Source organism: Callospermophilus lateralis, chromosome 8 (genome assembly GCF_048772815.1).
Source record: "Callospermophilus lateralis isolate mCalLat2 chromosome 8, mCalLat2.hap1, whole genome shotgun sequence".
Lineage (NCBI taxonomy): Eukaryota > Metazoa > Chordata > Mammalia > Rodentia > Sciuridae > Callospermophilus > Callospermophilus lateralis.
Window position 1 is genome coordinate 55,292,458 of NC_135312.1, and position 15,445 is coordinate 55,307,902.

At 36.5% G+C, this 15,445-nt stretch overlaps 1 protein-coding gene across 2 annotated transcripts; it reads right to left on the reverse strand.

Moving 5' to 3' along the window:
* Positions 1 to 1,540: 1,540 nt before the first annotated feature.
* Cox18 (cytochrome c oxidase assembly factor COX18) lies at positions 1,541 to 14,287 on the reverse strand. 2 transcript variants are annotated; one of them, XM_076864122.2, is made up of 6 exons: positions 13,834 to 14,287; positions 12,483 to 12,583; positions 9,934 to 10,097; positions 9,460 to 9,581; positions 7,306 to 7,413; positions 1,541 to 4,574 (listed from the first exon to the last, which is right to left on the reverse strand). In XM_076864122.2, exons 1-6 carry the CDS (start codon positions 14,173 to 14,175, stop codon positions 4,401 to 4,403), a joined length of 1,011 nt encoding a protein of 336 aa, XP_076720237.1. In that variant the 5' UTR covers positions 14,176 to 14,287; the 3' UTR covers positions 1,541 to 4,400. The 2 variants fall into 2 exon arrangements, with proteins under 2 accessions (XP_076720237.1, XP_076720236.1); XM_076864121.2 differs by having other exon boundaries at positions 9,460 to 9,584.
* Between the last annotated feature and the right edge of the window lie 1,158 nt (positions 14,288 to 15,445).

Sequence of the window (15,445 nt, forward strand, 5' to 3'; positions counted from 1 at the left end):
TGAATTAAAAGCCATTAATTCTATTATTTAAAATTCATTCTATGAAGAGATTATCATTTTAAGTAATCTAATTTTTCTGACTATAGCTTTCCTGTGAGTTGGGAATATTGTGATGTCTGATAATGTCATCATATATTATCTTGTTTTAGCCAAGCAATTATAATGAACAAAATGTTTTGCCACTGGATTCAGTAACAAAGTAATCCTCACTCTACTCTGCCTTAAAAGCACATTTAATTCCACTTTTCTTGTTTTGATTGGACATAAACTGAATAAAGGCAAATGTCACAGTAGGGCAGTACACATAGCAATCAAATTGTGATTATTATTGCATCTGTGCAATCTGCAGTGTGCTGAGCAGAATGTTAAGTGCTCTGATATTAGGTCTTTGGCACAAACACTCATTTCTGGTAGCACAGAGAACCTCCAATTTACAACAGTTTGACCACAGATAAAAGGGATTAATATATATATATATATATATATATATATATATATATATATATATATATATACACACACACACACACACACACACACACACACACACACACAGTGTCTTTAAACAGAAACACATAGAGAACAAGATTCTATATTGACTCATTAACATGGAACTTGTGTCCAATAGCACTATAACATCATACCTAAGCAGTTAATCTAACATAGGTAATTTACCTTTTCTTTTGGCACTGGAGATTGAACTCAGGGGTGCTATACCACTGAGCCATATCCCCAGAATTTTGTATTTCTTATTTTGAGACAGGCTCTTGCTAAGTTGCTGAGGCTGGTTTCAAACTTGCCATTCTACTGCCTTAGCCTCCAGCATTGCTGGGATTACAAGGCCATGCCATTGCATCTGGCACAATACTGTGTTCCTTGTGCTTAAGGTCACTAGACAGCATTTCAGCACTATGCTTAGGGGTCATTTTAGATAGCAACATCATCAACAAAAAGTTCACAAAGAGAAAAACATTTTCCTACATTGACCAGAAGGTTGTTTGTTCACCACATGAGAGCTGAAAAAAGAAAGTTACAGCAAAACATCAACCCGTTTGACTTCAGCACAGGGTGATCTTAAGTTTTTGTTGTTCTGTCTGGGCATGGGCTTATCTGCTCATGATAACAAAACTGATACTAATATTGATTTGGGGGGGGGGTCACAAATAAGTTTTGGTGAGTAGGTGAATTTGCAACTATGGAATTTGTGAAAGATAATAAGCTGTATTTTAAGTGAAATAACACATTATCACATAGACATTCAAGAATAAACCATAATAATTCATCTAAAAAGTTTAGTTCATTGGAGGAGGAGTGGTGAGAAAGATGAGGCAGAAGATATTTCATTTTGAAATCACATTTGCTTATGAGTATAATTTTAAATGGGAATACTATTTTTTATTTGGAATCCAAAATGGGACATGTATATTTGAAAATTAATATTTGTAGGCTAAACTAGAGCTTCTATAAAGCTTAACAAAAATTTCTCGCCTGTATCAACCCACGAAACAAATTTCAAACAGCATGGAATAAGAAGCTGAAATCTCATAATACAGATTTTATATTTTTAATTCTCCCACCCTCAGAAGCATTCATCATTCACAAACATTCCAGAAGCTTGAGGTTATAATTAGAATAAATTTCTCAAATTATTAATTGTATGCAAGTTGGAACACACACAAATGCAGCTGGAGACAAATGAACATAGGTATATTTCACATTCCATTTTCAAGTTGTCTTGCAGAGCTATGATTTTCCCATAATAAAGTGATAAAAATCAAAGCTAAATCAAATACAGTACCATCTTTCCAATTCTCAAATAGGGCAAAATAAATGTAATTGCCTTGTTAGGAATATAAAGGGAAAGAAGCACGCCTGTGAAATTTCAAAATATTTAAAAAACACAAATTGGGCATTTCCATAGCAACTTGTAACAGAGTTCTTGGACCTCTGAAGTCTGGCGAAGATCTTCAAAGATATGTCTTTTTTTGTTGTTGCCTCATGTAGAATAAGTCAATAAGAGTGACTGTTCTGTCGGAGCATTTATTTTTATTTCCAGGTCTTTTCATCAAAAATTTTAATTAAAATACCCAGAAGTTCTCATTTAACACCGCGCCCCCCCCCCAAAAAAAAAAAAATCAGCAGTATAAGACTAGGCAATAAAAGGCAAAAATATCTTGTCAAACTTACCTAAGAAGGCAGTCAGTGGTACAACCTGAGGAAACAAGATTCTCTTTAGGACTTACTCTTTCAGTATAACTACATTAATAAGTCTTCTTGTTCAAGTTACAGCAAAGCAAAAGTTAAGTGTTCTGAGAACAAGGCAAGGTCTGTGGAGGAAAGTATTCTTTAATTTAAATCTCATTGATAACACTTGGGCATTTTGCAGACATTCCTTTTGTTTTTATTTTTTATATCAGTCAGGCCTTGTGGTTCCTATGGATATCAATCAATCACTATCAAAATACTTTCATAAAACCTTCTTAATTGGGATTGTGGAAAGACAGGTAAAACAGACATGAAAGTCAGGCATTCTGAACATGGGGGATGAAGGATCCTCTTTTGTGGAAGTAATCCTTTTTTTCCAGGGGTGATCCATATGACCAGATTGTAAGCAACTTTGGGTTGACCCTACAAATTCTACAATCTTAAAGTGTATTTTGAAAACATGAATCTTATAATATTCCCAATAAATATATTCAATAATATCTTCTTGGTGGTATGAGAATAGAATTTGTCTTGGTAGCACAAACTAATACACCTAATGAATACAACTATTTTTCATCTGACAACAAAAATGTTCAAAACATAACAATGCAATATCAATGAGAGAATTTTAATTATTGTATGAAGTTCACAATTTCCTAGTAATTCCTTTTGCTTTTAGACTGTATCACACTAAGGCTTTGCAATCATAATTTGTTCCAGTCACCCAATGATATTGTCTCTGTGGCTGTTAGTCCTCAGCTGACATCAGTTTGGTTCAGTTGTTTTCATTTTGCTTTGTTTGCTGGCATTCTAGCCACTAACAGTTCTAAGCTCTTAGAATGTTACGGCTTTCAGCTGCTCATGGAGACAAGGGTCTACTTGGTGATGATGGAAAACACTCAAATAGCTCAGTCTCTGAACTGCACAACTTCACTTGCAATTATGTGACCTGTAATCCCAGTGGATCGGGAAGCTGACACAGGAGGATGATGAGTTCAAAGCCAGCCTCAGCAATGGTGAGGCGCTAAGCACTCATTAAGACCCTGACTCTAAATAAAATATGGGGATATGGCTCATTAGTCAAGTGCCCATGAGTTCAATCCCCAGTACTCCCCACCTACCAAAAAAAAGATGGTATGACAAGGTTTCTTAGAATCAGGTCACATTTTATCTCAAGGAAAATTTATAATCTTCTCAAATTTATCTGCCAAACTTATTCCTAAATATTCAATCATAATTAATTTTATCATGGTTCAAAATTAAGCAAAAAACTGGAGTCATAACTTCTGTTACCTGTCAAATTTTCCTATGTTAAGTCTCTTTCACAAGCCCACTAGAATACTTTATCCTTCCAAATAAATGTTTAAAAACACCTTCATAATATGTAACAGCCCTTCTAGTTTTCTATCTTTGGCTAAATAAACTTAATGCCTAAAAATTTCTACTTTAGGCTCTAGCAGTAAATAGTGTCATATTCTGTATTCCAGAGTTCTTAAATATTTTGAAAATGGAATGTATAGGTGTTTTTTTTTTCTTTTTTCTTTGGTGGTACATGGGATTAAACCCAGGCAGAGCCTAGCACATACAAGACAAGCAAAGTGCTCTACCACTTCTAGTTCGTTCATTCGTTCGTTCGTTCATTTGTTCATTCATCCATTCATTTATTTATTTATTCTTAATTTTGAGACAGGATCTTGCTAAGTTGCCCAGGCTGGCTGCAAACTTTTGATCCTCCTGCCTCATCCTCCTGAGTAGCTGGAATTACAGGTATGTGATACTGTACCCAGTAGAATGTACACTTAAACTTAAGTCTGTAATTCTGCCCCTATGCAAAATACTAAGAATCATCTCACTATATCCTTTTATTTTACAAAACTTTAATGTGTGGGACTTTTGTACAATTTGACATCATTTGTTATCCCATTCTCTAAACACCTCTAACAAGTTGTAATTTTATGAACTGGGACAGATACTTAAGTTTCATTCTCATACTCTTTCACAATTAAGCATACTACATTTCTAGTACTTCAAAGATTTTAATTATTGTCAAATATATCTAGATTATAGCTTAACCCATACATTTTCATAGAGTTCATGATTTTTAAATAAAGGCAAATTAAATAATACCTAAATATCTAAACTTAATACATTAAAGTCATAATGAAACAATCATTTCAAAATTATTGGAAAATATGTCATTTTCTTGAAATGAACTTGGCATAGAAGGCAGCAAAGAGGTCTTTATAAGGAGTATCTGAATTGGACTTGGTCAACGGTATTCGGCAAAATTGGCGAAATCTAGGAGAACGCAGCAGCAAGTTCTGTGAAAGGCCCATGAAGCTGGAGCACAGCCAGTAGAGAACAACTGACTAAAAAGAGAGAACATGGATATTAGTGCCTGTCCATTCTTGAAGGATACAAAGTCCAGAGACAAAAAAAGCAATAAAAAAGAAAATAAAAATCTCTAAATAAAAGTACACTGGGACCAAGCTAACATGTGCAGTTATTATATATTGTGAGGGATCTAATAAGAAAGTAAGTTGAAAGAAAAACCAAAAGCAAAAAGAAGTATTTTTGGTAAATGGATGGCGGAAAGCAGTTGTCAGGTGAGGCCCAGGAGTGATCTCACCCCCACTTTGGCAATTAAGCATATTTTTCTCCACCAAAGGTTCTGACAAACTGATTATATATTGAGGGTAGAATACGAAAAATGGGGCTGTGGCTATTTGTGATAGCAATATTAAGACTCCCTAGTCCTTATTTTCCCCATGTACTCATTTATCTTCCCCAAATATTCCCCATAACCAGTGTTTCAGAGGAATCAGGAATGCATTATCTCTCCCTTCTTGAGAGAGCTTCAGCATTAGCTGCATCTTTCTTTTTTGTTATCATCCAGACTGTTTATTTAGGTCAATGACCAAGTTCTACAGCCTCTCAAAACACTCCTATACAACAAATCTGTTCTAAACTTTTGTCATTGGGTCAGGCCCCCCAAGCAAAATCTTGTGGTTGTTCAGTCCTGGTTGTAGAGACAAATGCCTTAGTTTGATCCTATTTGCTATTTATCTGACTTTTCATAAATTATTTTCCTTTGTTTCAATTGCTTCACCTAAAATAGGCCAGAAACTAATGCACCTCAAAAGACTGCTTTGAGGAATAAATGAGATATTTCATATAGTGTGGTAATAAGCACAGTATGTGGCCTATGTTAAGCATTTGCATCTGTTCCAAAATAAGTCTTTCATGGCAGAATACAAAATGTCATCAAAGGTAGATTAGCATAGCAGTTAGGAGCAACAGCCAAATAGCCTGGATGTGTGGTAAGACTCAGCATAAGCAGGTAAGTGAATTTGGGAGTTATTTAACCTACTTGTGCCTCAGTTTCCTCAGCACCAAAGTATAGAGATTTAAATGAGGTAATGTACTTAAACCATTTTACAGCGCCTGGCACAAAAGTCAACACTGAATAAACATTAGCTATCATCACTTGACTTATCCATCAACCAGAAAACCACCTATGCCTAACCTCATTGACTATAATTTATCATGTAAATATCAATCCCTCTTCTTCCTGAGCAACAAAATCCAGATTTTTTCAGTTGGGTACACTGCCATCTGGAGGGGGAGAGGGTCTATACATACTTCCCAAGTCTCTTCAGCAGTCAAGTGTGGCCACATATTAAGATATAAACACAATAGTTTGGTGGGATAGCTGGCAATGCTTATTAAAAGGAGCTGAATGTATTTAAAGCAGCAAGATAGCAAGCTCTAGAAGTCATCATGATCATCCTGTAGCCTTAGGGAGAGAAATCACAGACTATGGATGTTGGAGCAGAGATAGGCAGGCACACGTAATCCCAGTGACTTGAGAAGCTGAGTCAGAAGGATAGCAAGTTCAAGACCAGTCTCAGCAACTTAGGAGAGTCTGTCTCAAAAAATTTTACAAAAAGCATTTAAGATTGGATGCAGTGGTAAAGCACCCCTAAGTTTAAGCTCCAGTTTCACAAAAGAAAAAAAAAAAAAGAAAGAGAAGCAGGTGGGTCTCCACTGTCTTCAGAAGTTGGCACACCATCCCTAAAGGACCTAATTCTTGGTTTCCTATGTTTGACAGAATAAGCTTTGGTACTCAAGACACTATTTTTTAGATGTGTTACTCTGAATCTGATCCTTCACTGAAACTTCATTGCTCCTATTTATTTCATTAGGGGGAGTTTCTCTGATTGAACTGGTATTGTTTATTCCCAGAAATGCAATGAATTTTGTACTATTCTACTTTTATGGGATATTTTACAATACTACCATTATATAGAAAGTACTACAACAGGTACTTGATGCTTTTTCAGTAATTCTCATAGACATTATGATGTGTATCTCAGAGATGAGAAACCTTACTTATTTTGCACAGGATTAAAGACAGAATTATATTCAAGTGATAGATTAAAAAACACATTTTGATGTAAAAAACATATTACTCCTAATTTCTAAAACTACTCTGAATTACTTAAATATTTGCTGATATAACCCTAACTACTAGCAACAAGTATATTCTACTTAATGGTCTGTGTTGGCTTTGAGTAAAAATGGAGCTACCTACCACAGCTTTAAAGTATCTGTGGGAAATACACAAAGGACTGAAATAACTTAAAACAAATTCTATTTTTTATCAAAAGTTTAATTAGCTATAAATAAGGACAAATGTACTTTTCTCATAATGTTGTTAAAAGGGTAAGTAATATAACTAATTTCTTTAGTCTGTCTATACAGAAAGAAAAAGTTCAATATATCAACTAATTAAATAGGGCAAATACTATATTTGGTATGATGCAAAATACTTTGCAAGATTAAAAAACAGAGGCAGGAAAAAGGAATTTGATTTAGTAGGAGAGTTAAGACATATTTACATAAAAGAAGATTAACCAATCCCGAGAAATGTCCAAATTTCTTAGGGATAGAAACAGTAGCTTAGTTATCATACACATTACCATATCAGTAAGAGATCAAGTGGTCAGAGGAAACTCAATAAAAGAGGCAAGATCCCAGTCAGTTTAAGCTCAGGAGAAGATTTAGCACATGACACACTCAATGCTGGTGCTTACTCACAGAAGGTACTGTTGCAGCAACTGGAATCATCAATACTGATAAAGCACGGACAAAGTATGTAATATACGTCTGAAAACGAGACATTCCAATTTTCTGTAGAGCAAAAATCTGAAGGGGGAGAATATATGTATACATACAATGATTAGTACAATGCATATTATATCAGACAAGCTTTAAAATAACTTAAGCTTTAAGATAACTTTATGTGACTGATCATTTTTCTTAAAAAAACAATCTTAATAATTATGCAGAATTCTTCCTCTACTCTAAGTTGTCCCTTTTTTTTTTTTTTTTTTTGGTGGTGATGCTAGGGATTGAACCCAGAGCCTTCTGCATCTGAGGCAAGCACTCTACCCAAGTGAGCTACACCCCCAGCCCCAATTATGCAGAATTCTTAAATGGAGCTTAAAGAATCCCTGAAAGACATGAACTATGTAGAAATCATTGCCTTTATTTGTTGCCACCTAAATATAGTGACTGGTATAGAAAAGACACTGAATAGATACCTCATAGATTTGTGACCTGATTACATGGAGTAAAGGGGAGAACCAAGGCTAGAAAAAGTCGTTATAATGTGTGAATTATTTAAGAGGAAGCACAGTGTAATTATCATGACTGCAGAACCAAACTAGCTAGGGTCAGACAACGGCCCTGCAGTTTTAGTGGCTGAATAACATTGCGACACTTTAAACCTTTCTGTGCCTTTTTCCCCCTGCTCCTTAAAATGGGGTCATTATAGTAGGATTAACAATTAAATGAGTTAATTCATATACACTGTGTACAAAAATGTCCAGCACATATTGTATATTAAATAAAAACAAGCTTTTATTAGTCATTAGAGGGTATGGAGAAAAAGACCAGAGCACTGATATTAATTAATTTTAACCTTTATTTACCACTACATTTTTTATACCAAATATTCACAATCAACCAATTCAGGGGGCTATGCTAGGTGCTCTTAGGAAATATATTTAGACTACAAATGAAGTTTTTCCTCAAGAAATTTTTACCCAAGACCTTAGGCTTTATCATCTTCATTTTCCTTATTTGAAAAAATAAATAAACAGTATACAAGAAATATTTTTAAAAAGATGTTTAGATTTCCCAAGGATCAGTGGACCTGAGGTCTGTGAGATTCCAACCATGGTAAAAAATTTCTAGCCAGTAATGGTGGTACATGTCTCTAATTCCAGCAACTAGGGACCTGACGCAGGAGAACTGCAAGCTCAAGGCCAGCCGCAGTGACTTTACAAAATTAATAAAAACAGCTGCGGATATAGCTCAGTGGAAGAGTCCCCCTTGGTTCACTCCCCAGTACCAAAAAGAAAATTTAAGGTTTCTTCCAGGTCTATGTATGGTCTATTCAGAGTCTGAGTCCAAGACTTTGTGTGTGTGCATGTGTGTATGTCTATATTTCTGTGGACAGAACGTAGGGAATTTTAACCACCAAGCTATATCCCCAGCCTTTAAAAAATAAAATTTTTTTAAATATCAAGACAGGCCCTTGCTAATTTTCTTAGGCTGGCCTCGAATTTGCAATCCTCCTGCCTCAGCCTCTTGAGTTGCTGGGATTACAACAATGTGCCACCACACTCAATTGAGAAGAGTTCTTTATGAAATTATAAGCATGCCTTCAAACTGTTGATAAGGCAGCACACAATAATGGCTTAGAGAAGACCAAGAGGACATACCTTATATTTATGTATTTTCTCAATTCATCTTGTAAAAGAAATTCCATGACTTTTCTAAGATCATTTAGCAAGAAAATGGCAGTCAGGTACTGACCGTGTTTCTGACCTACAAATTTTCATTTTATGCATACACACAAAATACTACTTATTGTGGGAATAAAATCAGATTGATCAAGAATCTTAATTAATATATGTACCAAAAGTAAATTATAAAACTGAATGTATTAAAATCAGGTATTTTGAGAGCTGAAAGAGACATTGGAAGTGTTCTAACTCAGTGATCTTATTTTAATTATGAGAATTTTATGATGCAGAAAGGTTAAGGGACTGGCCTCAGTTAATGTCTCAATTGCAGCTCAGAAGTATCTCCACCAACTCAAACACATATATTTGATGTCAGAAGAGTAGTAACAAAAGTTCTAATGACTTAAATGTCAAACAAGTATCATTTAAAATCACTGACCTCCACTATTAATAAATTGGTGACACCGAGGGAGACAGGAAGAATCCAAGTAGAATCCAGCACAGTGAGATCAGGAAACCAGAGGATCCCACCAGTAGCTAATTGTTCCTGAACAGAAAAACCTGCTGAAACAGTTTTATAAATCAAATAATAGAATTCTTAAAAACAGCAAAGTATACAAAACCTAAGTAGCTTGACAATTCTAATAAAGTACCCCTAACACTAGAGACTTTAAAGGTTTTAAAAGGTTATTTTTATTCACAATATGTTTTCTTCTTTTTTGTTATTTTTTACTCAATACAAAATATTTTTCTTAAGAGAGCTAGCCTATATACACTTCAGATTTTAAATTCTATACCTCGTGAGAAAGAGAGTAAATAGTAATTATAAAAACTATGATTTTTTTTTCTTTCCTAAGTACAAAAAAAATGTTAAAGAACTTATTTGGGGAAGCAGAACTTCTATAATAATTACCTTCTGAATGTGCACCCGCTGTGCTAAAATTCCGGAGGGCAACAGATATGAAGATCCACATTGGAAGCTGAATCCAGACCAACACAGTGGCTTTGAAAGGGTGGCAGTTGTCCCGAACATACAGCTCTGAAACAAGCCTCCTCATATTCTTTAGATAAGTGAGCCTATTTTGAGGGAAGAGGGAAAGATAATATCATTTGACTGCTGGTAGTTCTTCATCCCCAAAGCACAAACACACACAAGCTATGATTACAGATAAGGGGTCTTGATTATGATATGCTGTGCAGGCAAATTAAACCTTTACTGAAACTTCTATAGCAATGTACAAAATTGCATAACAATGTGATAAATCTGACACCTTCAGACTACAGGCTTTGTCTCTGGTGGTCTTTAGCCAATTCAGTATTTTTTTTTCCTTTTGTTTTATTGTTGTTGTTGCTGTACTGGAGATTAATCCTAGGGGTGCTTTACCACAGAGTTATGTCCCCAGCCCATTTTATCTTTTATTAAAACAGGGTCTCGCTAAGCTGTTTGGGACCTCATTGAATTGCTGACGCTGGCATCTTGGGATCCTCCTGCCTTAGCCTCTAGACTTGCTAGGATTACAGCTTGCACCACTGTGTCTGGAAGTCAATTAGATTTTAACAGAAAATTTCACTCCTGACATGGTCTAATTACAATTAATATCAGAAATATTAAAGCTGGAAGTCCATTTTACTCAAATCTGTGCATGGCTAAACCTTATTACTTGATCTCTATCTTTTGTAGCTATGTGATTTTGTACTGTATATTCTCTTGGACTATAAAATTGATCTCCATGTTTCAGTGAACTCTCTTGCCGAAGATTCTCTCAATCTGTTTTCTGTTTACCACATTAATTACTTCTGTTCATAAGTCTAGTTTCCTTGAGGGGCAAGTGTTCGGTTTTATTCATCTTTAAATCTCTTACATTATATACATATGGCATTAGGGATTAAATCCAGGGGAGCACTATCACTGAGCTACATCCCTAGCCCTTTTTGTATTCTGACAAAAGGTCTCACTAGTTGCTGATGCTGGTCTCCAACCTGTGATCCTCTTGCCTCAGCCTCCTGAGTCAAAGGGATTATATGTATGCACTACTGCACCCAGTTTCCTATATCATACATTTTGTATAAGGCAGGCATTCAATAGTTTTGTTCAATTTAATCAAATTATAGTATTGAATTAAGATAATACATTCAGGCCTTTCTCTTTTTCTAACTTTACTTCTAGTTACTTCTCTAATGACACCTGCACATTTTGGTTCCTGAATGACTTTCAGTCATCGAACAAACCAGACTTCCACATAAGCATGGCTTTGGAAGTATTATATAACCTAACAGACTCCCAACACAACACGGCTAAAAATACAGGAAGCCCTCATCAGATAAGTCTTCCTACAAAGTCAACAGTTTGTATAAGGATGGATCAGGCCAACCATCCTGCCAGTGCTACAAAAGCAAGGTGCCACAATCTAGGCTGTGTTCACAACCCAGGTGAATAGCTATTAATCTGTTCTTTTTGCTTTTGGCAAAAATAATCAATTTTCTCTGAAAGATAAAATTTCAAAACTATAGGCTTGCCTACTTTTATCAAATAGACATTGATCTATCACAAAAATTTTTTAAAATGTCAGGTCTTTTTTGCACTAAATATAGATACACGCTCATATTAAAGATAGCAAATATACATCTATATAAAATATATGAATAACAATACATTCAACACTTATTTTTCTCATTGCTGTGAACTGGTGACTACTTTGTTACAGTCTAATAAAGACTGGAAATCAACTAGTGAGTAGCTTAGTTCCCAGTAGATGACTACAGACATCCTTGGGCACAGTAAAGCACCTTTGGACAAGGGCTTTCCAAGAGGCACAGAACCACCACAGTGGTTTGGGCAGCACCATGGCTATGTAAATACTTCTACTATGGCATTAACATTTTCTATGTCCCCTTTCATATGGTCTATTATCTGTATCTTTTCAAAAAGGTCAAATTTGCAAATTTCTGGACCAATATTCCAACAGAATGGCAAAGTATCTTCATGTCATAAAACCTTCATCAATGCCCTAGCTCTTTGCACATCTCTTTATACTCTCCTTAATTCACTGTCATCATTATTTATGATAGGCCTTTTTCAGTGGGCTCGAGTCCCTCAAGAATAGGAATAAAGCTGAATAAGGTAGTCCTAGAATTTGGGAGGCTGAGGTGAAAGGATCAAAAGAACTCAGGATTTGGAGAACTGGGCAAGTTGGTATCTCAGAAATAAAAACCATGAGTAGGCTCTTATCTTTGCTGTTCTATTTTTTTGCTTTTTATTCAATGTATAAAAGTATTATGCCACATACTGATTTATTAGAATATGAAATAGGAACTACTTTCCTGACAAATTTACCCAAACCAATAATTAACATCACTTACACATTTCTCTCTTTCTCTCTCTCTCTCTCTCTCTCTCACACACACACACACACACACACACACACAGATAATTTGTGGTCTTATATGCATAAAATTACTTACCTGGTAACTCTCTTGGACCATCCCAACTGATTTGCATAAACTGCAACTTCATGATTAAGATGCTTGGCAATGTTTTTTATTTCTGGTTGCAAATTTTCCACCTAGCTAAAGAAAAAGTAGAACTTGTTATAAGCACATAAAGAATCTTATTCATAACCTTTCATAATTTTATTCTTCCTTCATTTTAAAATTGTGGTTTATGTCAAGAAACTTTAAATCTAAGCATAAAATGTCAATTTGCTTGGGATGTCCTTAGTCACAAATTCAAATTCCAGCTTGTATACCTAGTTGTCTAATCCTAGGTAAGGGATTTAACCCCTAAAATCCTATTCCCTCACTTTTAAAAGGTATAACAGCACAGAATTGTAAGTATTAAATGAAAACTGCATCCAGGGTTTTACGGTTTCACCCCTAGATTTTCCACTAATGTAAACAGAGAAAACAGCACTCTACTAATATGCTTTTAGTATGCTCTGATAGCCACAAAACCAAAACTAAAAACTGCATTTATTCTTGCCCTGTGTTCTTTCTGTAAAGAAGCTCACTGCCTTCATGCTGCTGCCGATACCTTTCTTGTTTTGCTTTCCAGTAACTTTTTCCTAACTATAATAATATGAAAACCATATTTATGAAATCTCACAATAATAATCCCTTTTTGTTTTCAAAGCATTTCAACTCATGTTATATGATTTCATATCATGAAATTGTGATGTAAAGGAAGGTATTTTTATACTGACACCACAGAAAGGAGAAGGATGTCCTAAAAAGTCAAGTGACAGCAAAACTGTTACAGGTGGTAAGTGCCAAGATAAGATATTGTTTGCAAACTGATACCTTAGTAGTTTCTTTCTTATAAGAAATATAAGCTGGAATACTTTGGTCAAAAATGCCGCTGACATACTGCCTGATAAAACTTTTTAAGATGTTAATGTTACATAGTTTTTTCCATACAATTTCTTCTGATTTTTTTTAAGTGTAATGTTTGATGACTTTATTTTTTGCTTGTAGTGTGAAAAAAATTATCGGTGCATAATTATACATAGTAGTAGAATTCGTTCTTAAACATTTGTACATACAAACAATATTCTCATTTCTTTACTGGTCTCATCATGAACAAGTTGAGTAACCACTTGTGCTCTGAGCACAGACCCAGGAGGACAAACGAAAATTTCAGGTACACCTGTGACAGAATATTTACACATCCAATGCTACTTAGAATTTTTAGTAATAAAGTGGCCCTTATGACTAACAATAACACTATGGTACCATAGCGGGATCTGAGACCCAGGAAGACGTCTAACCTCCACTGCTAGGGCGACAGCAAGTATGCGCGCGGCTCGGCGCTCCTCACCTTGGCCAGGATGTAGTGCTGGTAAGCGGCCAGGGGCAGCGTGACCGCGCCGCGCAGGGCCACCGTGGTGAGCAAGATGCTGCCCCACCAGGGAAGGCCTGTGGCGGCGTGCGCGCAGAGCAGCACTTCCTCAGCGGCCCGCACCGGCGCGGACGCGGCCAGGGCCTCGTACCAGCCGCCCGCACCGTCAGGGGACACTGCAGAAACTGACGCCACCGCCCACATTGGGAGAGCTGGGGGTTTGGCGCCGTTCCAGAGGGATGGCAGAAGAGGCAGGCCCCTAGTCCGCAGCTGTAGGGTAGGTAGCAACCGCTGCCACCGACCACCCATCCCACACATCATGCCTACGTTGGAGCCGAGCTCTGGTCGCGGGATTCCCGGACCAGCGATTCGCACCGCTCAATCCAGACCCCGCGCAGGCGCCAATTGTACTAGGCGTAGCCGTGCGCGCCGTTCCGCAGCCTTCCGACTGACCTTCCTATTCAAGTAGGTGACGTCTTGCGTCGCACTGGAGATGACGTAAGAGTTAAGGAAGTCCCACCTTTCCCACGCGGCACTAGGCAGTTCTGGAACTCACTGGAGGAACTCCAGCGGCTGGGGTCCCGACCGGAACTGCGGACAGGGGCGGGGTGTTCTCTAGGGAGATCTTGCTTTATAATCTAGTCTTCTGCGTTTGCCTTTCTCTTGGTTTTCACCAAGCCTAATCGTGTTATTGGTAGTGAACTCTGCTTGCTATGTGGTTTTGTGTCCAGAAGTTGTTCCTCACCATTTTTCGTGCATCCAACTGCTTCCGCTAGACATTATGTACGATAATAGTGCCCAATAGTCAATGCTTTGCTGAAATGCTGGCTTTCCCGAAAGTGTTAATCAGCATTCGTTAAACATTAGGCATAATTTAGTCTTTGGTATAATATTTCATTGGTCCATCTTTTCCGGCTAGCGTTTTAAACCCCAGCTGCAAATTGAGTTTCCTTCGATACATTATATATAGTAGCAAAAATCTTACGTATTATCTTCTGATTTAAAGAGTAAAGATCACGGGCAGCATGAAGTGTATCATCATAACTCAAGTAAAAATACATCAAAAGAATGGATTATTTAACCTCTATAGTGATTAAAAAATGGATTTTTTTCCTTCGATGTAATCATCTTGAAATAATATTCTAAAAGTTTCTATTCAAAAGAAAGTTGTTTTTTAAATTTTTTTTAAAGTTATAGAGGGACATAGTAAATATTTTTATGTGGTGCTGAGGATCGAACCCAGTGCCTCACATGTGCAAGGTGAGCGCTTTGCCACCGAGCCACAACCCCAGCCCCTCAAAAGGAAGTTTTAAAAATATAGTTCAAACGTAGGTGATGCCAGATTATGGGACAGCATTTTTTTTTTTTTTTTTTTTTTTTTTTTTTTTTTGAGCGGGAGAGGGCAGTGCTGCTGGAGTCAAACCCAAAGCCTTAGCAAGCACTCTACCACTGTCCTTAATTTTAGGGTTATGTCACAGTTAATGGTTTCCTCAGCTTTGAGTTCCTTACAGAGTACAATGTATAAAGCCCTGCTTGGTTCCACTTAGGATTTTCCTATTTTGTGATAGTGTGAAAGCTGTATGCATTCAGT